General features: G+C 32.7%; 1 protein-coding gene and 1 long non-coding RNA gene across 2 annotated transcripts in view; one reads left to right on the top strand and one right to left on the bottom strand.

The window, feature by feature from the left end:
* Nucleotides 1-24,169, top strand: part of LOC111697865 (alpha-2C adrenergic receptor) — a 76,422-nt gene extending 52,253 nt beyond the window's left edge. Inside the window, exons 12-21 of the mRNA XM_023468000.1 lie at nucleotides 2,543-2,603; nucleotides 4,951-5,013; nucleotides 7,128-7,193; nucleotides 8,060-8,116; nucleotides 11,903-12,123; nucleotides 12,744-12,797; nucleotides 13,938-14,079; nucleotides 14,445-14,514; nucleotides 21,448-21,547; nucleotides 23,965-24,169. Coding sequence (XP_023323768.1) covers nucleotides 2,543-2,603; nucleotides 4,951-5,013; nucleotides 7,128-7,193; nucleotides 8,060-8,116; nucleotides 11,903-12,123; nucleotides 12,744-12,797; nucleotides 13,938-14,079; nucleotides 14,445-14,514; nucleotides 21,448-21,547; nucleotides 23,965-24,085 — 955 coding nt within the window. The 3' untranslated portion in view covers nucleotides 24,086-24,169. The remainder of the gene's footprint in view (nucleotides 1-2,542; nucleotides 2,604-4,950; nucleotides 5,014-7,127; nucleotides 7,194-8,059; nucleotides 8,117-11,902; nucleotides 12,124-12,743; nucleotides 12,798-13,937; nucleotides 14,080-14,444; nucleotides 14,515-21,447; nucleotides 21,548-23,964) is intronic.
* Nucleotides 18,400-19,326, bottom strand: LOC111697875 (uncharacterized). The gene is made up of 2 exons (XR_002764397.1): nucleotides 19,192-19,326; nucleotides 18,400-18,500 (listed from the first exon to the last, which is right to left on the bottom strand). It is a non-coding gene; the product is annotated as an uncharacterized LOC111697875 (long non-coding RNA).
* Nucleotides 24,170-24,627: the final 458 nt, after the last annotated feature.

Below are 24,627 nucleotides of genomic sequence, written 5' to 3'. Positions count from 1 at the left end.
ATAACCATGTTTCCAACTTTGAAAACTGATTATTTTAATTTGTGGGTTATTGACAAAAGTGACTCATGCATTTCTTGCTTCAGAAACGATGGGGAAATGAAGGTTTCAACGGTTCATCGGACATGCCACTCTATAAATAGAGGGTCATTTGAAATTACACATGTATTCCATTTAAGTATAATTACATCATTTAAAAAAGATACTTTTAAATCTTACTTTTGCCCTTAACCTAAAAAGTTTCATTTAAAAGCTTTAATCACAAATGCCTTCAGTGTAAATATATATTTAATATCATTATTTATGTAATAAATCCTATGAAATTAAAGTTATTTTTAAAAAACGTTTCCATCTCTATTTTTCACTCCTTGAAGCTTAGAGGGATCGTCTGAGGAGTCCACTAAAGAGAATTACATAAATAATTTATAAACACTTGCTTGTAATATGGAAATTATAAGATCAAATAGCTTTCCTTGACATAGTTGAAAAAATCTAAAATCACATTGAACAACATAACGTTGCCTAAATTTGTAAACACAGAAGTAACGCCGAGACGAAAAAATGGTGTGGGATATGCCTTCCCTCGCTCACTGGAGGGGGGTGAAAAGCCTGCTCTAAAATTTTCGAACTGTTAATCAAAATTGTCTATTTATCAACCGAACTGATTGGTATGGTAATAAGAGATCCGTCATTTTATTTATATCAGCTGTTGAGCTCAAACAATTTAATATTTCATTTAAAACATTAAATTTGTTAAATTGCTAAAATTTAACTCTTAAATTCTAAAATGAGCATATAAATCACAAATATATACTATATGTACAATATATATATATTTTCGCTTAAGCATAAATCAAGAAAATGAAATATCAGAGGAAAATTTTATCTTCAAGCTTTATGGCTATTTTGAATTTAGAATTTAAATTCCAATATATCGAGGCTAAAGCCAACACGTTGTACAATAGAATTCAAATATTCAATCACAATTTAAACAATACACAATTCATATCTCTTTACTATTTTAGATGAAAATATGGATATTTCTTTTTACATATGTTTATTGCTTTTTGTGAATTTGTGGAGATATGTATATTTACATGTTAAGTGATCAATTTGTGGTATCATGATTTTTTTAAATAAAAAATATAAATACTTTTATCCAGAAGTCGCAGAAAATACAATTTTGATTAATTTTCTAACCCCGTAAGACAAAGAATATATTGGGATTTTTGAGAAATATACATGAAGTCAGATGCTTTGAGTTCACACTGTACACTAGTGCGCACACTCCATTTTTGTCAATTTAAACAACATTTTATGAGGGGGGGGGAAGGCAACCCGCACCCATTTTACCTCCGACCCGCATATGAAGTTACAAAACAGGATTTGCGGCATGCACTTCTCCCATGCCGTCCTACCCTTACCCGATTTGCCTTCCGGTAAAATTTCTTTATTTTGTTTTTGCTAATTATAGACGAATGCAGCATTAATTTAAATTTATAAAGACGTCATTGCATCTATTATATAATAAACTTATTCATCATATTTGTGTTTGTAACAGCGTTTTATTTAGTGTAGATTGTATTTGCGGCATCGCGCTATTTATGTCACTTACCTATATTCTTCTGACCCACATTTGATAGATGCAGATTTCGCAATTTACTTTTTATCAAAATATACGGGCTGACGATAATCTACTCGGCAAAAGTTTTGGAACACTAAGCTATGAAAAAATCATTTCTTAATTAAAATCTTGCATTTTATAAATTCAATTAAAATTTATAATTGGAAATAATAAAATTTTAGTTAAAGCCAATTGTGCCTGCCTGACGCTGCCTAAAAGAAATAAAAACCAATTTTTAAGCTTATATTGCCTATACAAATTAAGACATTTTTCCGGAAGGCAAAACAGGCGAGGGTCAGACACATAGGGGAAAGCGCATGCCGCAAGTTCCATGTTGTGACGTCCTCTGCTGGTCGGAGGTAAAACGGTTGAGGGTTGCCCCCCCCCCTTCTCATTGTATAGCTATAAACACACAGACCAATGACCAGTCAAATGTGTAGAGGGTACCAATGGAATTCATGCATTATACCCTTTGCATGGAATGATGAGGGTAACTTAAAGTTACGCTTACGATAAGTAAACTCCATATTTCATGCCAGGATATAAAAATCGTTCTGAAAGCTTTAGATATTAACTCAACGCTGACTTATTTTTTCTTTCTTCAGCGCTCGGCCTTTTAACAAAATCTAGCACATGTGCGCTTGATCCTTTGTAGCCTGGTGCGCCTCAAAACACCCTAGCCTATCCTAACTAAAAGATTTTAAGAGTAGAAATGATTTTGCGCGTTTTCTAAAATTCGTTGGAGCATTTTTACATTTTGAACTTTTTTTGAATAGAATAAAAGATGATTCCAAGTCAACGGACAGCATTAACCGAAAAATTTAATAAATAGTTTTAAAATAATTTCTGGGACGCAGTTTTAGTTAATTTATGTAAAAATTGCCTCAAAGAAACATCATCGTAACTGAATGTATATTTTAGAGCAAGAGCCAGAAGACATATCAAACCTAAGCCTAGCCCAACAAAAATGAGTAATCTAAAGGTAACATTTTTATCAGATTTTTCATAAATTATAACATTTTACCGATTTTTTTTATCAGGAACAGAAATAAAAATTATGTTTGACAGACTCGGAGAACAGAGTCAAAACGGGGGGGGGGGGACACGCACCTCTGCCCCTCTAGTAAAAGTAAATTGAACCTATATGAAGTATAAAGTCTGACCGCATCAACCTTGTTGCACTGGCTAGTCCTGTCCATAGAGCTAGGTACAGTACAGTACAGTAAGGTTGACCGGCTCGGAAATTCAAATGTACTTTGTCTGCCCGTTGGGGGGAGGCAATATCTGAAGGGGTGAGGGGGGAGGCAGGTAGCCATAGAGATGGAGGAGGGGACGGGTAATATATATGAAGGCGTGAGGGTGGGTGAGTTGGGTGAGAGGGGGGGAGGGGGGCAGAGAAATAAAAAGCTGAAAGTGGCAAGAAGAATCATGCAGAGGGGGGGGGGGTATCCTAAAAGGTGGAGTATGGTTGGCGGGGGAGGTTTTCGAAAAGAAGAGAGGGGGGGGTAAGTTGAGGTTAGTCTGTAATAAATATTGGGTAAACATGATTTTCTGTAAACCTGAAGTTCGTTGTACATTATTAACTCTCTATGTATTTAGACTTTTACGTAAACCCATTATTCAATAAAACTGCGTTTCAAATGAATACGTAGCATGGTTAGCTTAAATCATGTAATATATCTAATGACGTACAACTTAATTGCACTTATTTCAACTGTGCTATAATGCATAACATGATTGTCTTAACCATGTGATAAAGATAACAACGTAGAAATTGTAATTACATCTATTAACTTTAATTTGTAACATTTAAATCTCAAATACATTAGTTGATACAGAAACTCCGCTCTGATAACAGTCTTGAGGGTAATTTGGTTTCGTTAAAACATACGAATCGTTGTCTTGAGTTTTAGCTTAGTCTACTGAATGCTATTGTCTGAAAGCTAACGAGATTACTCTCAGGGGTAGTGGTATTGATAGTTCACGGGATTGTAGAGGTGTGGATTGTGTCTTGTTTGAGATATTGATCAATTGATTGCTATTGTCCAGTTGACATAGCTAACGAGATCGTGCCCAGTGGAAGTTTCGTTGATAGTTCAGGGGATTGTAGCCGTGTGTTGACATTGATAGTCAAGAGAATCTGAGTTGTACCTTGATAGATACTTGTTCGAGAAATTGTTATGGAGTAGGCGTTTACTACAAGTCTCTAGTGAACCAGAGATAAGCTTTATGAATAGGTAGGTAGATGGGAGGGGTTAAGGGTGGATGGTGGAAGCAGAATCAAATATACCTCCTCCTTCTCCTCCTTCTCTTCCTTCTCCTCCTTCTCCTCCTTCTCCTCCTGCTCTTCCTCCTCCTCCTCCTCCTCCTCCTCTTCCTTTTCCTCCTCCTATTCATCCTCCTTCTCATCCTCCTTCTCCTCCTCCTTCAGCGGATTGGATGGATAAAGGTTCGAGGTTTACAAACTCCGGGTTTAGAATTTCAATTTCCCAGATTTCGCAGAGTTTAATGTTTAATGTTAAATGTTTAATATTTATTACAAGTTTTATGAAAAATATTTTACAATTTGTACTTACTCTAATATTTCATAGATTATGTTTCTGCCTTAAATGGAGTGACCGGCTATGTAAGGTAGTTGAACTGAGTACGCAGTGTTGTTGAAAGCTTATTTCAGATTCATTTGAGACATATTAAACTTCTGTATACCCTGAGTTTGTGCGCAAATTCGACGTTCAAAACTCCTAAATTTGAGGATCACAGCCTAATCAGCCTTAATCAAGGTTATCCTAGCAGGATATGACCATCACAGGATATCAAATTAATGCGTAGATCTGCATAAAATTTAGGTCTAAACATATGCAATAGATTCAAAGATTCACAACTCAAACCATGCGGAGAATCAAAAGGATTCATTTACATGTTTCTATAAACCTTTTGGTTAATATCTTAATCTTTTGAATTAAAATATTCACAATGTTAGAGAATCAATTTTATAGAAAATTCAAATTTGACATATGGTAAGCATCGCAAATTTGTGTGGCGCGTAGTTGAAGTATAATACAAACCTTGAATGATTAAAATTAAAGAATTATAATGTGAAGAGAGTTATTTCAGAGGTGTACGCATTTTGTGTACTGCAGTGTACTGTCTCTGGGCTGTAAAGTAAACGCAAGACGCATTATACCTGGTTTAAACAATACCATGCACGCTGATGCATTGGAAGTGCTGGGCTGACTTTTAGGCAGCTAGATTATATAACAGAGACTATATATCAACAGCAAAACAGGACGGTACACCAATTGAGTGAGATTAATGTGCTCTTAATTTAGGAGTACAGTATGCAGTTGAGACAGGGAGATCTCAATCCTTGGAAACATAAGCGTCTCGCACAGGTAAAGTTCATTTGCAGTACATTTACAGTACATTTGCAGAGCATTTGAAGTACATTTGCATTATATTTGCAGTACATTTGCATTATATTTGCAGTACACTTGCAGAACATCTTTAATCTTCTTGCAGTACACTTGCAGTACACTCGCAATACACTTGAAGTACACGTACATTATACTTGCAGTATATTTGCAGTACACTTACACTACACTTGCAGTACGCTTGCAGTACACTTCAGTATTTTTTTCTGTGATCAATTCCTCTCTCAGGTGTGAATAATTAGGTTTTTCCCACAGGCCTTAATTACCCCCGGAGAACTTTATTTTAAAATTCTATTTTCCATCATGATAATTTTCTCAGATGTTGGTTGCAATTGTATAGAATTATGTCAGTGCAACCCTGGGAGTAAAGCTAGTATAGAAAGATTAAATTCAGAAACAGCACGGGAACCCAGCTTTACCTTAACTCATTTTAAAGAGCTAACCTATACAACAACGAACTTTTTAACCTAGCTAAGAACGTTCCAATGGACATACAGAGTTTAACAATCACAAGTTGGGGCAAATTTGTTAAGGGGTTTATGAGTTATGATCGGACATCCAAACAAACAAACAAAAAGAGATTACTATTTATATACATATAGATACGCAAAGATAGATAGACAGATAGAAAATAATGATAATAACCCTAATTCCAGCCCTTCCGTTTACAGACATCGTTAACTGTTATTGTATCATTAATTATGAATATATTCTAATAAGATTACCTAGATTTTCCATCTTCAACCATAATCAATATTTATCTTTCAACCAAACTCTTAAGCAGCTTATACACCACTATTCTTAGACCCCTAGAGAATAGAGCTATCTAAACAGCTGGGGAAATTATGCATCAACTTTCAGACGGGTCTAACTTTGCCCTTACCTTTTCACATGTACTTTGTGTAGCCCTGGACACGAATATTTTGCCAGATCCGCATCAGAATGTTAAAATTCTAGTTTTCATTAATGTAATTTTCTTCAGGATCGGATTTTCTTTAGCATTCAAATTCGGTTGTGTCACTCAGTATTCACTTTTCAGTTTAAAGTTTGCAAAATTGTGTCATTTAGTCATGTGGTTTAATACATTTTCTGAAGTCCTAAAATTTTGCTAAATTTCTAAACTTTTAAGAGAAAAAAATTGGGAAAAACGAACCCAAAAACGATAGTTTTTAACCAATCTCTGATTATTTTTTTTGCGAATATTTTCTCTAAAATTTGACAAAGAGTGTAAGGAAATCAAACAATTTTGAAATTAGTGAAACTTCTCAAATTTATGCATTTTTTAATCTAAAATCCAAAAACCCTGAAAGTTTAATAATATAACCAATGTTTTGCCCATCACCAATGATGAGGGGGGAGGGGGGTTAAGTATAAGAATTTAAATATTCGTTCTTGAAAGGAACTTGAATTTCTAAATTTAAATTTTAATTTGGTCTGAATATTGAAAATGAAAGGAATCTAACCCTTGATTAAATTCATTGGTGGAATCTAGTTATTTAAATTTTCCTTAAGATATATATATATATTGAATTCAGTCCAACTGGTTAAAACTGAATAAATAAAGCAAGAGATATCATAAATTAAAGGAGAGTAAAAAAACACTAACTCTCTGTGATATACAGACTTACCCACAAAGACGACTTAAATATCATCCAGCAAACAGTGGCCGAGTTAAAATCGAAAAAAACCTGTTTGCACGTCTTGAACACTCTGATTCTATTCATGGAACACACCAGTGACGACACTTATATAATTACACTTCCTATAATTACATTTGATATAAGCACTTCCTATAAATACATTTCTTATTGACTTACATTTCATGTAAGGTTATATTTCAAATTAAGTTACACTTCCTATAAATACACTTCTTATTGAGTTACATTTCCTGTAAGGTTATACTTCAAATAATGTTACACTTCCTATAATTACATATTACACATTATGATGTGAGAAAAAAAATTCTGAGAGTCGTCTTTGAAGACCAATGCTTTGACAATAACCCTGTTAGTTTGATAATTAGGATAAAAATACTTTTCTTTGAATTAAATGAAATAAAATATTTTGTATTTTAGGCCAAATCCTACCCGGGCACGGTACCACCAACTGACCCGGCTCTCATCAACGGGAAACCAAAAAAGGTATCTAACATTAAAAGTGCCTATATTGGATATCAAAATCAAGCGCTTAAAATTTTCTACCTCTGAATAGTTAGCCTTTCATGATTTAATGAAAAGTTTAATATTGATAATATAATGAATATAATGAATATAATGAATATAATGAACGACATTTTCTGAACAAGCTAATTCTTTCCTGAACAATGATTCGTTCAGAAAAATTAACGTAGAATGAATGAACGAAGGGATCGTTCAGAAAAATTAACGTAGAATGAATGAACAAAGGGATCGTTCAGAAAAATTAACGTAGGATGAATGAGCGAAGGGATCGTTCAGAAAAATTAACGCTGAATGAATGAACGAAGGGCTCGTTCAGAGAAATGGGAATGATAATGTTTTCCTAAAGAACCAAATTAAGAAAATGAACAGTTTAAAATCGCTTGATAATAAACATGATTGAGCATGAACTTGAGATTATTAAAATAAAACATGCACGATTTTATAACGATTAAATCAGAAGCACGATAAAGAAGAGAAGGGATATTTGGGGCTCAACCCCCCCCCCCCTAAGTAAAATCTATAGCCCCCCCCCATCGGGAAAACCAGTTTTACTGAAAAAATGGGATTTAATTTAATGAACGATTTTATTGCACGAACAAACAAATTAAAATTTCTACGAAAGAATTGAAAAAAACGAAAGAGGCCGTCTCTAACTGTAGCTGCACCTTTTTTTGAACATTTCAAAGAACATTTATTTCAATACAACGATATTAAAGTCATAAATACAAATGTTTAAGCTTAATGTTTCCTTAGATCATAAATCGTTGAGAATTAATTCAAAATGTCAAAATGAAATAATAACTCTTAAAATATTTCCAATTGTTTAGGTTTTGTTGGGATTAAGCGAAGAAGAAAAGGAATTATGCAAAAAGAGCATCTGCGAGGTTTGTATAAAAACACACAAAACAAAGGCATTCATGGGAAACTAATGCATCTTAATCCATGCCTTGAAAATTGGAATTTAAAAATTTGCTGTAGTTTAGTATCTTTATATATATTTAAAGAAAGTAATCTTTGGTTGTAATTTTTGATGTTCGTTTGTTTGTTTGTCAAAAAAGAACTTAGAACAGGGTTACCCACAACGGACAAGACTTGTTGCTAGAACCAAGAATAAAAACTTAGAACAGGGTTACCCACAACGGACAAGACTTGTAGCTAGAACCAAGAATAAAAACTTAGAACAGGGTTACCCACAACGGACAAGACTTGTAGCTAGAACCAAGAATAAAAACTTAGAACAGGGTTACCCACAACGGACAAGACTTGTAGCTAGAACCAAGAATAAAAACTTAGAACAGGGTTACCCACAACGGACAAGACTTGTAGCTAGNATATATATATAGATATATATATATATATATATATATTTATACATTTATAAGACTAGGCTTCCAGTGCGTTTTGCACCTATCTTCGGTTTAAACTTTTAATTATTGCTCTATCTCCGCGGCATTCAGATTATTAAACAATAACAAACAAAAAATTCGCAGATTTATCGATTTTTTGATGAATTTGAAAAATCGATTATATTGAATTCTGACCATCCATAAACCTTTCCTAGGGTAATGTGAGGTCCCACACAAATTTAGGCCGGATCGATTCACACGTCAAATCGGCTCAACCGATCGGGCCCAAATGTATTGTACCAACTCCATGACCCCAGAGCTCAAAACTTAAGACAGGGTATCGTTATGAAAACCAGTTTTGGAACCCGGTTTTCACAAATGGGTTAGGTAATTTTGTGGATAACAATATTTTTATGATGAATTATTATTTATTTTATATCTTCATATTCTCCATTTTTTTGAATCTCTTAAATCAAAATCTACACAAATGTTAAGACCCCAAAAAGAAAAACTCTGGAGTTTCGTGTTCAACGATACTCTTTTAAATTTCGGGCTCTGGGAAGGTCTTTGGATGATCAAAGATGAATCTGTGAAATGCATTACCCCAGAGAGGGTTTATGGATATTAAAACTGTGAAAGGCATGACCCCAGAAAAGGTTTATGGATGGTAAAAGATGAAAACTGTCGCCAAAAAAAATTATCGGAATTTATTATTTTTTATAATGCGAAAATTGAAGCAAAAAAATCGATGAAATAAAATCTACAAAGAAAACTGCAGCTCACGAAGAGCCACATTCAGTAGTTAAAAACATTGCAAGAGCTGGGGCGCGGAGCGCCCTGATACAGGTTCATCCAGTAAGGATGAGTCTTGAATGACGGCCTAGAATTCCTTCGTTAATAAAATCGTCTCTGATGTTTCATCCTTTGAAGTAACTTTGCAAAAAGATATCATATTCTAGATCTCACGATTGAATTTATGAATCGCAATATATTAATCTCCTACATTATTTCTAGATTCAAATCTTCTTCTGAGATTTAATCTTGTTCTGTTAGGAAATAAACAAGAGAAATAAAGTCGGGTCCAGGAAACACAAACTCTTTTATTTTTTCATTTTCTTTTTATTTATTCAAACTGTTTTTACTTTTGAATCAAAACACTGAAAAACCTTTTCACCCAGAAAACATAAATGAGAAGATACTTTTTATATAATTTTCTGAAAATAAAATATTTTTAATTCATTTTGCACGTACGTTTTCCATCTTTGAACTTTCACAGCAACTCTTTAACTTTTCAATGGAACTTTAAATTAAGTTTAAAGAACCCTCCTTGTCTGATTCACAAAGCTGTACAACGAAAATATGGTCGTCGACAGTGGAAAAGTCCGTGTACGTCAACGCAGATCTACAAATATATAGATCACTGGAAATTATAAGTTTACAAGCGTAAATTCTAGTAACCCTCCATTTAAAGATTATTATTATCATAAAGATTTATTCACACACAAAGATATAAATAATGGTGTAGTTTAAATTTGTTCAAATAAATTTTTGAATATTTACAAAAGAAAAAGGAAAAAATGCACAAATAGGCGACATTGATCATTACTCATTTCATAACATATTTATCATTTCGAATCCTTCAACATAATATACAACGGTACCCTAAAATGTTTTGTCTGATTACGTATTAATTAGATATCCATGTTGGTTGTTTATTTAAACTGTTTATTTTCATATGTGGTTTCGCTGCTAAAGCGACTTGCGCATTTATAGCTTATAAGAAACAATGGAGAAATTATCAGAGTTTGACACTTTTTGAGTCAGAAAATGACGATATCTTCCATATTTTTGATCAGATTAAGGTTTCAAGAGTACCATTGTAAATCGGGCATTGTTTTCTGTGCATGGAGGGTCCCTTGAATTACGCTTACACTCCCTTTACCTTAACTATGAGGCCTATTAAGGGACTACCATTGTAATTTTAGGGACTTACCATATATAGCCAGCTAGGTTTGTAATGTTTCCCTTTAACCCTTTACCATATATAGCCAGCTAGGTTTGTAATGTTTCCCTTTAACCCTTTACCATATATAGCCAGCTAGTTTTATATTGTTTCCCTTTAACCCTTTACCATATATAGCCAGCTAGTTTTATATTGTTTCCCTTTAACCCTTTACGATATATAGCCAGCTAGGTTTATATTGTTTCCCTTTAACCCTTTATCTCATCAAACATGTTGAAGGCATTACCGTTTTTCTAGCTTAAAAAGTGTCGAATTTTGACAATTTCCTCCATTTTTTATGATGCAGAAAGAAAGCAATGATTAGAAAAAATCAAGCTAAATTATTGTTTCTAATCAGATAAAGCTTTTATTGAAAATCAGATTATATGCCACTCCATTAATGAAAAGTCACATAAAATGGCGTTACAGTCCCTTTAAAAAGATTATCATTTAATTGTTGCTCTATCTGTGTGGCACTTAGATTATTAAACAATAACAAACAAAAAATTCGCGGATTTATCGATTTTTTGATGAATTTGAAAATTTTTTTGAATTCTGATCATCCATAAACCTTCCCTACAGTAATGTGAGGTCCCACAAAAATTTGGGCCGGATCGATTCAGCCGTTTTGACGACACGTGTATTGGATGCAAAGGGATGTAAGCTGCCGCGCCAGACAGACAAGCAAAGTATATAGATGACTTGAAAGAATCCTGATTTATACTTTAAGACAGGTTTTTGCCGAAGTTTTCAATAACATTGGGTTTTTGTCATCATAATAAATGATATTTTTAAATCTATCTCTAGACGATGGAAAAATATATATTTTACAAGAAATTCTTTTTTTATACTTTCCGATTGATGTTAAAAATAATGATTTGGTAATATTATTCATTTTTCTATATCAATTACGAGACAATCCAAAAACTATTTTTTTTATTAATTCTATGAAGATCATTCCATAGGCCCATTCGGGTGTAAAAGAGAATTTTGTTAGGAGTGAAATTTAAAGTATTTTAAAAGTTTTTTTTCGTCCAATGAAATTCTATCATTTTAATCTTTCTTATTCGTTCTGTTTGATATCCATTCATTTTTCTCTAAATAGTTCGTTCCTTTTACCACGATATACGTTACCCTCAAGATGAACTTTAGAAATATTGTTAAAGGTGCAGTGGTTAGTGCAGCCGCCCAGGATGGATTTTAAAAAATGCATTTCCTGCTTTAACCATTAGAAAATTTTAGATAAGAATTCAATTTGGCACAAAATGTAGATATATTCTTCCAGCGTATCTTTTTCAATATCTAAGTCCAATATTTTCTAGTCGATGCCTCTGAATGGAGATACGGATATAAATGGAGTTCATAAGGAGGGGGTGGAGGGGAATGGACTTGGAGCAACCCCTGAAGAAGGAGCTCAGTGTGTAGGGGGAGTAATGGTGGCAGGAGCAGAAGGAGGAGCGGAAGGAGTAAAGGGGGAAAGGAGAACTAGGTTTGAAGAAGATGAAAATCAGGAACGATCCTCTTCAGATTCCAGTTTTGACAGGTAAAAACTTTTGAATAGCTGACATTTATTGAGTTAAGCGGATTCACTTCATTCTCTCGTAAGCTTTACCTCAAAAAGACCAGTTGAAATAATGGTTTGATAAGATGTATTAAGAAAAATTGGATTTTGAAACCTCAAATATTTTGGAAAACATATCATTTAAATATTTTTTTATGGACATTTTAAAAATCTAAACGTTACAATTATAGGTTAAAGATTTACTCATAGCAGAAATGTCCTTATTGTAAAATTACGAATTAACTAATGTTCTAATTCTAGATGTCCTATTTATAGATTTTCTTTTTATAGATGCATAATAGATATACTAATTCTAGATGTACTAATTCTAGATGTACTAATTCTAAATGTACTATTTCTAGATATACTAATTCTAGATATACTAAATCTAGATGTACTATTTCTAGATATACTAAATCTAGATGTACTAATTCTAGATGTACTATCTCTAGATGTACTAATTCTAGATGTACTAAATCTAGATGTACTAATTCTAGATGTACTAATTCTAGATGTACTATTTCTAGATACACTAATTCTAGATGTTCTATTTCTAGATGTACTAATTTTAGATGTACTAATTCTAGATGTACTAATTCTAGATGTGGTCCAATGAGGCCCGGCAGTATATTTCACAAGCTGAGGCTAGGACGAAGGTAAAATTTTACTTTTCAAATTTTCAAAGAAAATCTTGGAAAAATCTAAACATTTTGAAATGAAAAAAGACCCAAATTATAAAAAAAAACACAAAAAAATGGTTGCGTTAAACAAATCAAAAATATTAGGAAAATATTAGAGTATTTTTAATGCTTCCTTTACAATGAATATCAAATACAATACTGGAACTGAATAATGTATTCATGTAGAAAATATGCAATTAGCCAAATTAAATGTACACTGAACAAAGTTTAACATGACATCATTAATTAAAAAAATGATATTGCAAGATTGTAATTTGAAGAAATCAACCAATTAATTTTGCAAATGTTTTCCCAAAATTCATTGAATTTTAATATTTTTTGCGATAATTAATTATTTCAAAAATAGCTTTTTTATTGAAAAGCATACAATAACTATTTAGATGTCTTTTGGTATTACATATTAAGTATTTCAATATTTTGCCGCGTTTTATTTTAAAGTTATATACATTAATAAGCGCTATTTATTCTGATATATATTCTTATTGTTAATCATTCTCTTAAATTCTAATATATATTTTAGTATTTTCTGTATTCTCAGATCTTATATCACGTGGATTTAACGGTTCTGTCGATATTCCAGAAAACTGTGACTTTCGATCACAATTTGTCCTAATAAACATCATTTTTTTTTGCCTTTTTTTCTTGCATACTTTTTTGTCGGCATACACATTTTGAATTAAAAGTTTAAAACAAACAAATCCGTAAGTTTAAAGGTTGTTTAATTATAGACCAAAACGCGCATAATTTCAAATAGAAGAAACCGAATGCCTCTAACTCTGGTTAGTCCGGTGTGATATATATATTCTGAAATATTCTAATCATTGCTGATATATTCTGATATATTCAATTTATTAATATGTGTATTCAGATATATTCTGTATATTCTGATATGTTTAATATATTCTAATTATACATTTCAAAAATGTTCTAAAATTTAGGAAGAAGATTTGTGAATTATAATTTTCACGTTTCCAGTTTCATATTTCAACAAGTTTTCCAGTCTGAAACAGTCTTAATTTTTCTATAAAAATGATTAAAATTTTATTGAATTAAACTCTTTCTCTAATGAAATTCCCCTATACTTTGATTTGAAAGATACAAACTGAGAATTTCAATGAAGGATAAAATGAGGATTGTAACTGCTGAAGGGAGAGGGGAAGGGAAAGGAGGAGGGGACAGGGGAAGGGAAAAGATGAGAGGACAGGGGATGGAAGGGGAAGATGGGTGGGGGGAGGCGGTTATGATTTGAGGTCTACAGTATCTGCAATGCATTTTCATCCTTGCACAATAATATCTATGACAAGTTTTCTAAATTGGTTGATATTAGAAAGGAAATAATCCTCCTTACAATTTGGTCCCAAAAATTGATTATTTTCAGTTGTGGTTTGTCTATAATTGTTACTTGCTTGACTCAATGGAGTTTTACAGGGTTCCATTGTTTATCATGCACACCATGCACTCTTCAAATTGAGTAAAACTTAAAATTACGTCTTTGCATTCCTTCTAGGAATCTCCTTAAAACATATGACGTTATAGTTGCGTTAGATATTGATTTCTTTATAACAATCTAAGTAAAAAATATAAAATTTCATCCCAATAAAGATGATTATTAAAGAGCGAGATCGAAGAAAATTGGCGAGAAAGAAGGAGCGACGTGCAACTCTGATTTTAGGTAAGATTCATTTTCATATGCAGCATTAGCAGGTTTTGTATAATCCCATGCAGCCATAGGCTGTTTCCATACAGACCTGGTACACACCTGATATGTGGTACTTGCACGGCCATATTAGTAGTTTCTGTACAGACATGGTACTGTCACGACCATGTTGGCAGATATGTGGTACTTGTTCAGCTATATTATCAGTTCCTGTATAGACACGGTACCAGCACGACCATATTAGCAGTCCTGTACAGACTTGGTACACACCTGATATGTGGTACCTGCACGACCATACTATTAGTTCCTGTATAGACACTGTACCAGCACGACCATATTAGCAGTCCTGTACAGACTTGGTACACACCTGATATGTGGTACCTGCACGACCATACTATTAGTTCCTGTATAGACACTGTAGCAGCACGACCATATTAGCAGTCCTGTACAGACGCTGTACTCACCTGATATGTGGTACTTGTTCAGCTATATTATCAGTTCCTGTATAGACACGGTACCAGCACGACCATATTAGCAGTCCTGTACAGACTTGGTACACACCTGATATGTGGTACTTGCACAACCATACTATCAGTTCATATATAGACATGGTACCAGCACAGCCATTTTAGCAGCCCTATACAGACTTGGAACACACCTGATGTGTCAATTATCAGTTCCTGTATTAGGGTACCCGCACGGCCATATTAGAAGTCCTGTACAGACACAGTACACACCTTATATTTGGTACTGGCTTGGCTATATTAGTATTCCTGTACAGACACAGTATACACCTTATATTTGGTACTGGCACGGCCATATTAGGAGTTCTATACATACAGAGTACACACCTTTTATTTGGTAATGACACGGCCATATTAGCAGTGCTATACATACAGAGTACACACCTTATATTTGGTACCGGTACAACCATATTTACAGTCCTGTGCAGTTACAGTACCCACCTTATATTTGGTACTGGCTCGGCTATATTAGTATTCCTGTACAGACACTTTACACACTTTATATTTGGTGCTGGCACGGCCATATTATCAGTCCTCTACAGACACAGTACACACCTCATATTTGGTACCAGCACGACAATATTTACAGTTAACAGTATTGCGTTAGATACGTAAACATATCGTGATGTACACAACTGACCACTTTATTAATTAATTAATAGAGAGGTCGGTTGTGTACATCTGAGGTAAGCTTTACCTCTTCGTTTTATTACTCTATGGGACCTATTATTATCTATTATTCCAGCTTGGCAAGGATTATATGGTTGTACACCATATAATCCTTCGCTTTTCAGTAGATTTGAAAAGATTAAAAGTAGATTTGATAAAAACAAGTTTAATTTTATTTAATAAGAAAGAAAATTAGTATGGAGGGCTTTGTATGCATCGGTAGTTGGGTTGCATATCAACCTTCAGAATTCGGTTGAAATTAATTTCCCAGGAAGAGGACGTTTTTATCACATTTTTATGCAGATTTTCCCATTGCAGGAGGATGCAAAGCATTTAAATATTCATTCCTAGTTTATAGAAAAATTTTATTTTATCTTTTTAAATTCTTTTTAAATCCTGTTCCGTCTTGTTTAATTTTATTAAAATTAAACAAAATTTCTTGTACATTTCTTTTGTGAACTTTTTATTTAAATAAAACGGAAATAATTGAAATTCTTAATTTTTATGAAGAGAAAAAAAGCTTAGCAAGTCCTTGAAAGAAATTTCATCAAAATGTGATTATATAATTATTTTTCTATAAATCAGCAACAGAAAAAGCAAAACAAAAATTAAAATTAAAAAGAAGTTTAAAAGAAGCTTAAATTTTTTCATTTTTTTAAAAACCAAATTATCATTTCAAATAGGTGAGCAATCTCTCATAGAACTTTTAAGTATGTTACTTTCATCCCTTCTATTTCGAATCTCAGACCATTTTTCATCTAAGTTTTAATATTACAAAGCACACTGTTTGGAAATATTTTTTGTAAAAAAAGTAATATCGTTTACACATAAGAGAGACACAGCGCTGCGGACCCCTTTAACTTTGAAATGTTGATTTTTTAGTCGCCATTTCCCAGTTATTTTTGTTTAGATTGGTGAATTTCCAAAAAATTTTAAAATTCACAATGTTTCTAAGATTTTCTCACTTTCGGATGGCCATAAACCTTCCCGGGAGTCATGTGACTGCGAATAACTGCAAATGCAAGCCAGACATAGAAGATTTATAGAAAAATTAGAAATATTATTTTTGGCAACATTTCAAATTCTCTTTTAAGTTTAATTTTGAATTATTGTCTCTCTAAATATGTATGTATTTATTAAATGTATACATTTCAGGGCTTTTATATATTTAATTTAAATATTGAATAGGATTTGAAATCTAAAGAATATATTGAATGGATACCTTTATATTCCCTTTATCCTTCAATATACGATAAATACATATAAAGTGGAATCTTCAGGGGGTAATAAGGCAAGGTAAAGGATGATATATAAAAAAAATGTTAAACGCAGAACAACAAAAAAGTTATCATTTTTCAAAATAAACAACTAAACATTTGTCAACAGGTTGTGAAATACTGACTTTATCCAAGTCAATATTCTTATTATTTCTTTTGTAAACATATTTTTTTTAAATGTACACTTTGCTCATTTTCTTTTGTAAAAAGTTCCCCGTTGAATATATTTTTTTTCATAAAAGTCGACGTTTTAGATACGATTCTAAATTTTGAACAGCCTGGAGTTGTATGAATTTGCCCATCTTCTATTTCAATTAAACATTTTTTTTTGTATACGATTAAAAACAAAAACAAAGCAAAACGTTCCCAGGTTTTAAAAAAAAGTCATGAATTTTTAAAACTAGATGAAAATTGAATTTTGCTAATATTTGAAATTTTAAACCTCAATAAACCTTCCCTGGGGTCATCCAACACAAAATTTGGGCTGACCAGTCCATCAGTGTTGACATTTCATCGGTGTAAACATTAAAAACAATTAATCAGACAAGCTCAAAATATAAATACTAGGCTTTCTTCTATTTCAATTGTGAACATTTTCTCTTTGTATACATTCTAAAACAAAAACAAAAAAAAGTTTGTGGATTTTATAAAAAAAATTGTTGATTTTTTAAATTAAGTGAAAATCGAATTTTGTTGTAGGTAAACCTTCTATAAACCTTCCCTTGGGTTATATGAGGTCCCACACAAAATTTGGACCAGATCGGTTTAGACGTTTTGACATTTATTGGATACAGACGGACAGACACCCAAACAGACAAGCGAAGTATATAAATAGATATATATCATTATTTATTCAATAAATTAACTGTTTAGTTGCACATCTCATATCTTACAGGGAATGTACATAAATAAAACAAGACTTCATCTTCAGCCTGGTTAACTGAAAGAAGGAGTATAATCCCTAAAGGGTATACAAGTCGTGCACAACTTTACTCAACCAGATATGAGGACTGGACCTGTGGAAGATTCCTCTCAATGGGGCTCTAGGGCTTAAAACTCTCCTTTTTGCATTAAGGGTGCAGTTATGGGCTTTCCTTAAAATTCCCCTAACTCGGAAAGAGTATAACAGAAGGAACACAGGGAGCAATCCCCTATACCCTTCCTCCTACAAACCGCATAATCTCTCTCCTTCCTGCTCCACAACAGGATGTCACAATAACTATTTAGAGAGGCCTCAAAGTGTAAAAACATTAAATAAGAACAAAAAAGTAAATCAAACAGGAAAAGGAAAAAAATGGAAGGGAATCTCTAATGCCAAGCTGTACACTGTCATATTTTCCGACAGCAATGTTGCAGAAAAATAATACCCTGTCTGCAGTAGCAGGAAATTTAAAGTGATTCTGTATATGTGGATTAAAATGAAACAAGAATAACTGAACAATAATTTATTACTTTAAATACAAATATATGAGTTTCACTCTTGAAAATAGAGAGCTCTGTGGCACTGATAGATTCGCAAGACTCTTCCGAACTAAACAAAAGTTAGGTTAAATAAGCATTTAAAAGTTTACAGCCATAAGGGTCCCATAAAAGGTCCAATAGTTACAGCTGTAAAGAAGCTAAAGTTAAGCTTATAATTCATAAGTTTAAAGCTTAAACCATGGTATTAACCAAACTCAACTCTGTTTACTTTAATCAGAATGCAATAATGGTGCTAATCAATAAATTATTATGGCTATTTAACCATTTTATTAGCATTAACTAATGCACTGGTGACTCGGTAATTATGAGGACCACTGTACTTTTAAAAGTAATACTTTTGAGAAAAAACTCGGTAATTATGAAGACCACTGTATCTCTCAAATTAAAACCATGTAATAAATTGCATGGTAAAACTTTTGCATAATAAATGCAATGAATAAAATTGGAGAACTTAAAGCATTTTGCCAATAATTGCAAGTAAGAAAGTTGCAATAAATAAGAAAGGTTGCAATAACATTGCAAAAATTAAAGATATCACTGCAAAAGTTGCAATAACGTTGCAAAATATGGCAAAACGTTGCGAAATGGAATGAATTGCTGAAACTTCCAAGAAGGCAAATTTTATTAGTTGCAAAAGAATTGAGTTGCAGAAACTTCCGAAAAGGCAAATTTCATGGGTTGCGGAAACTTCCAAAAAAAAGGCAAATTTCAAGTAAACTTAAATAAAGGTTTACGCTTACTTTTCCGGGCAGAACCACAGATGAAGAGATGAACTTGCAATAAAGATGCAATTAAAGGGCAGGCTCCAAATTAGAATGTCCCGTCCTTCAGCTCAAGTTTTGTTTCGTTTCGTTTGTTGCTAAATATAAAAATCATTAGCTTTAAGTAAAACACGTAATTCTTAAAACTATATCTAGCTCAAACAAATTATTAATAATGTTAAATTTAAGAAACTCAAGAAATAAGGATTCTAAGGATTCTATTTAAGAGAATCAAATGTTTTAAACCTCAATTATCTTCGGCAATCCACAAAGATAGAAATAAAGATTCTAATCAGAGATAACATTTTACGACTTTTCACATGAAACATTAAAGTTTTGGCTCATTAAAGTTTAAGGCTCATTTTCACACCAAGAATAAAGAAGTAAACATGTTTATACCGACCTCTAAGCTCCGGATTCACAACACAACTGGCGTGTTTGTTTACATTTCCATTCATCAAAAATTAATATTTGTAAACAAACATAAATAAGGAATACATAAAAAATATTCTGTTGACAATTATTAACCAGACAAAATTTTCATACAACAAGCAAATGAAGAGAGCATTAGGGAATGGAAGGAAACATCCCCACCCCTTTTCTAATTATTCCACCCTACATAAAAATCCTAGAATAGTATGTTTAACTGTTGCTGAGATTGCACCACATGTGCAAACATTCCAGAGTTCAACCCAGTGTTAAGAAAACAGTCAGATGCAACTCAAGAGTAAATATAGAGTTCTGAAAAAAAAAGCTAGATCCTCAATTAGTTCAATTAAATACAGGGTTCAGAAAAAAAACAAGATCCTTTACAAATTATTCTTTCTTGTAAAGTGGCAAACTACAAGGACATCCAAAAAATCTTTTCATTTTGTTTTCAAAATTAGCTGAAATATGATTTAAAGATGTCCGAACAAGAGGAAAATAAAGAACAAGAATTATAAAAATCTCAATATATTTCCATTTGATAACTTATAAATATTCAAAAATATTGAAAAATTAGATTAAAATAAATAATTTATAGTTAAAAATTCAATAAATTAAAAAAAACCTAATTTCTCACTCAATGTCATGACTTGAAACTTCTATGTGTGGAGATTTTAACGGTACTGTTGTGAATCGGTCATGTCATAGAGGGTTACTTAAAATTATGTCTACACTCCCTTTAAAAGCCTTTTGAGATCCTTCATTTTAGAATAAATTCATTTCCTTCATGAAATATTCTTTTTTCTCACTCATAAGCTTTGTGTTTGTATAATGTACATAATTTAGAAAGGATGTAATTAAATACCTGCGTCTGAAACAGAATAATTTAAATTCAGAAAACTTTTGTTTGTAATTTTAAGCCTTTCGTTTTGAGAGATGAGTATCTAATGTGAGATTCTTTTAAATTTATTGAATAAACTGAGTTGAAAATGGTTTTCCTCTTTGTGGAGTTTAAAACTTTTAATATCATAAAAAAAATAAGTTTCTTTAATATTTTTTTTTAAATTTTAAGGAATAGTAATTAACAGCATTTTTGTAAAAAAAACTTTTGAATGCACAGTGTAGGGTACAAGGTGGTAAAAAGTCCTGTCCTTGCTTTTTTTTAAACCTTCCTAAAACCCAAACTATGAAAGTCAGTGGTTTAATTTTTTTTCTCTAGGTGAGTCCACAGTTTCAGTTAACTTTCAGAAGCTTTGTAGCTTAACTCAATCTCATAATTAGTCAATTTTCTTGTTAAACTCAGTTCTAATTAGGGTCCGCATCGAACGAAACGTTTCGTGAAAAAATGCAAAAATTTTCGTCGAGTATTTTGCGAAGTTTCGCATTTTTCGCGAAAATGAATGAAGCGAAAATGCGAAAACGAAGCGAAATTTCGCGAAAAAAAATCAGTATTTTTTTGATGAATTTTCGCAAAAGCAGAACAAAGTGGGAAAAAATGCGAAAATTTTCCCGAATACTTTTTTTTGCGGAACGTTTTTCCTATTCACTGCAAACCCTGTTTTAATCAAATATAACAATATTTATAAATTTCATCCCGATATCCACAGTAGAAATTCGTAATTTGAGGATAAATGCTTAATACATTCATTTAAGTTATGGCTACAGGGTACAATTATACTGTGGGATAACAAATAAACATATTAAATTAATCTGCAGATTATCAAAAGATTTAGACAAGCATCGATCACGATATCTACAATACAAGAGTTTTCAGCTCAGAATTATTTTAATTAATGTTTTTAATTTAAGGATTGATCATGGGAGCGTTCATTGCTTGCTGGCTTCCCTTCTTTATCCTCTACCTGATTGGTCCAGTTTGCCCAGTCTGCCAACCTGGATTAGAATCAAGGTATGAATCCACTTTTCAAACCTAGAAATAGGATTCCAGTCTACTTGTCATAACTAGAAGTAGAAGATAACTTTTCAGATCTAGGACTAGGAGTACAGTACAGTACAGTACAGTACAATACAGTACAATACAGGAGTACAGTCCACTTTTCAACCCTAGAAATAGGATTCCAGTGTACTTGTCATAACTAGAAATAGAAGATAACTTTTCAGATCTAGACACAAAGTAGGAGTCCAGTCCACTTTTCAGGACTAGAAACAAGGTAGGATTCCAGTCCTCTTGTATTGACTGGAAAGTGGGTAGGAGTACAGTCCAATTATCTTTCAAAAACAAGGTACAGAGCGTCCCATATCATATTAGATTATCTCCAATCTTCAACACCTGATCACCCTGTGCCGTAGATGATGCAATGTGGCCCACCCTGTGCCGTAGATGATGCAATGTGGCCCACCCTGTCCCGTAGATGATGCAATGTGGCCCACCCTGTCCCGTAGATGATGCAATGTGGATCACCCTGTCCCGTAGATGATGCAATGTGGCTCACCCAGTCCCGTAGATGATGCAATGTGGCCCACCCTGTGCCGTAGATGATGCAATGTGGCCCACCCTGTCCCGTAGATGATGCAATGTGGCCCACCCTGTCCCGTAGATGATGCAATGTGGCCCACCCTGTCCCGTAGATGATGCAATGTGGCCCACCCTGTCCCGTAGATTACATGTAGATTGTTTCCAAATTTAATTGAGTAACAAACTTTAAAGATAATCCTGGCAGTGCATGATATTCCAATTTAATTAGATTTAATTTAAAATAAGAGAATTCAGAATAAATTCAGCATTGTTGCAGCTTTAAGCTCCAGGCATATGTAATCTTGTAAAAGTGAATTTTGCATAACATGTAATCGTATAAAACTGTAAATTCAGGGCTACAGGGTGTTTCACAAAACATGGTACGAAACATTTACAGTGAGTAAGACACCCTAGTTTCTGTTTTCATGGAATTAAAAATCATCAACAATAAAATTAAGCACATCTGTTAGGCTATTTCAGGCCCACACAAACCCTGGCGTTTGACCTAGGACCACTCCTAAAGCAAATTTGAAAAACTATTAACCCTATCCCAGCTGGGAAACTTGAAAACCAGGATACGCTGTGGTGGTGGGGGGAGGGGGGGTCAATTTTATACACTACATATTACATATTACATTGTCAAGTTCTTGTTAAAAGTGAAAACAAATTTACTATTAAACTGGATTTGGGTCAGGGGGGAGGGGTAAATTTATGTCTTGGGTTTTATGTCTTATATTAATCAAATTTAGCTTATTTTATGGATTCAAATATTTGTTTTGAAAATAATATTTGTCCAATTCAAAATCCTTCCTTATATTTTCTGAGATATGTTCTTCTGTTAAACTTTGACAGATGCCATTATTGTGAGGTTTAGGATTTTCAACAATCCTTTTATATTTAAACTTTTTATTTGTCTTTTTCCGTAGGGGAACTGCAAAAGTGCATCCTGGACTCGTAAAATATCAATGAGATTGAATATTTTTTGCAACATAAAAGGTCATTTTGCCCCGCCCCATAAAAAAAAATATATTTGATTAAATATTATTTGAAATGTAAACAATATCGCACAAAGATCCAGACTGCAATTAAAAGTTGCATTTTCAAGACCAGGTCGACTTTGAAGCTTCGTAACACCTGGCCATAGATTATAACTCAATAATTCACTTGAACTTTTTTGTAACTCTGTAGACATTTGCATTTTAGACAGCTTGTAATCTTCGGGTTACTGTCCATCAGATTTATATTAGAAAGAAATAATCTCTTTCGCGAACGAAAAGTTTCGTTCACTTTCGCGAAAATGTTTGTTTAGTAGCTGCGTAGAAACATTTATATAATTGTTTAGTCATGTATATGTTTGTTTAGTTGATTAGTAGAGTCATGTATATATTTGTTTAGTTTCTCGCATGTATATATTTGATTAGTTGCTGAGTAGAGTCATGTATATGTTTGTTTAGTTGCTGAGTAGAGTCATGTATATATTTTTTTAGTTGCTGAGTAGAGTGATGTATATATTTGTTTAGTAGCGGAGTAGAGTCATGTATATATTTGTTTAGTTGCTGAGTAGAGTGATGTATATATTTGTTTAGTAGCTGAGTAGAGTCATGTATATATTTGATTAGTTGCTGAGTAGAGTCATGTATATATTTGTTTAGTAGCTGAGTAGAGTCATGTATATATTTGTTTAGTTGCTGAGTAGAGTGATGTATATATTTGTTTAGTAGCTGAGTAGAGTGATGTATATATTTTATTAGTTGCTGAGTAGAGTCATGTATATATTTGTTTAGTAGCTGAGTAGAGTCATGTATATATTTGTTTAGTAGCTGAGTAGAGTCATGTATATATTTGTTTAGTTGCTGCGTAGAGTCATGGTCCTTCTCATTTGCATTCTGGTTGGGTTACAGCAACAGCGCACTTAATCCAGTAAGTTTTTTTGTTAAATATTTCTATCAGTCTATTTTATACTTATGTTAATCTTTAGACATTTTGATTTTATATTTTGATAACATTTTGATCAAGTTTTATAATGCTTCAATCAGTTTTTAAAGTAATTCCGAATTTTTGGTTACTCCTTTAAGCTATTTTAAATCTTTCCGTTTTAAAAAAAAAAATACATTTATTAATTTTTAAAATACTTTTCCATTTTAACTATTTTTACCAACATTCCATAAACTACTGAGATGGAATTTAAAGAATTTGAGCCGCGATTTAAATCCGCCAAAACCCGGTTTAAATTAAGCGCCGGCTTAAATCTTGAAACATTTGACACAATTTTAAGTGGAACCAACCATATTTAAACCGCGGCTTAAATTTAAACCGCCGCTCAAATTCTTTAAATTCGGCCACTGGAAAACTGTGGAATGATTTTTGTACACAGATATTGATTTTCACAGGGTAAACATAAACCCACAGACAACCATTCTTATCTGGAAGTAGAGATTAGTAATACTTTGCTTGCTTGTGATTATGTAAAACAATCACAAATACAAATCACATCAGTATTACGATACACAGAT

Source organism: Eurytemora carolleeae, unplaced genomic scaffold, assembly GCF_000591075.1.
Source record: "Eurytemora carolleeae unplaced genomic scaffold, Eaff_2.0 scaffold285, whole genome shotgun sequence".
Classification (NCBI taxonomy): domain Eukaryota; kingdom Metazoa; phylum Arthropoda; class Copepoda; order Calanoida; family Temoridae; genus Eurytemora; species Eurytemora carolleeae.
The sequence above is the reverse complement of the archived record's forward strand: the minus strand, read 5'-3'. Positions and strand labels throughout refer to the sequence as shown.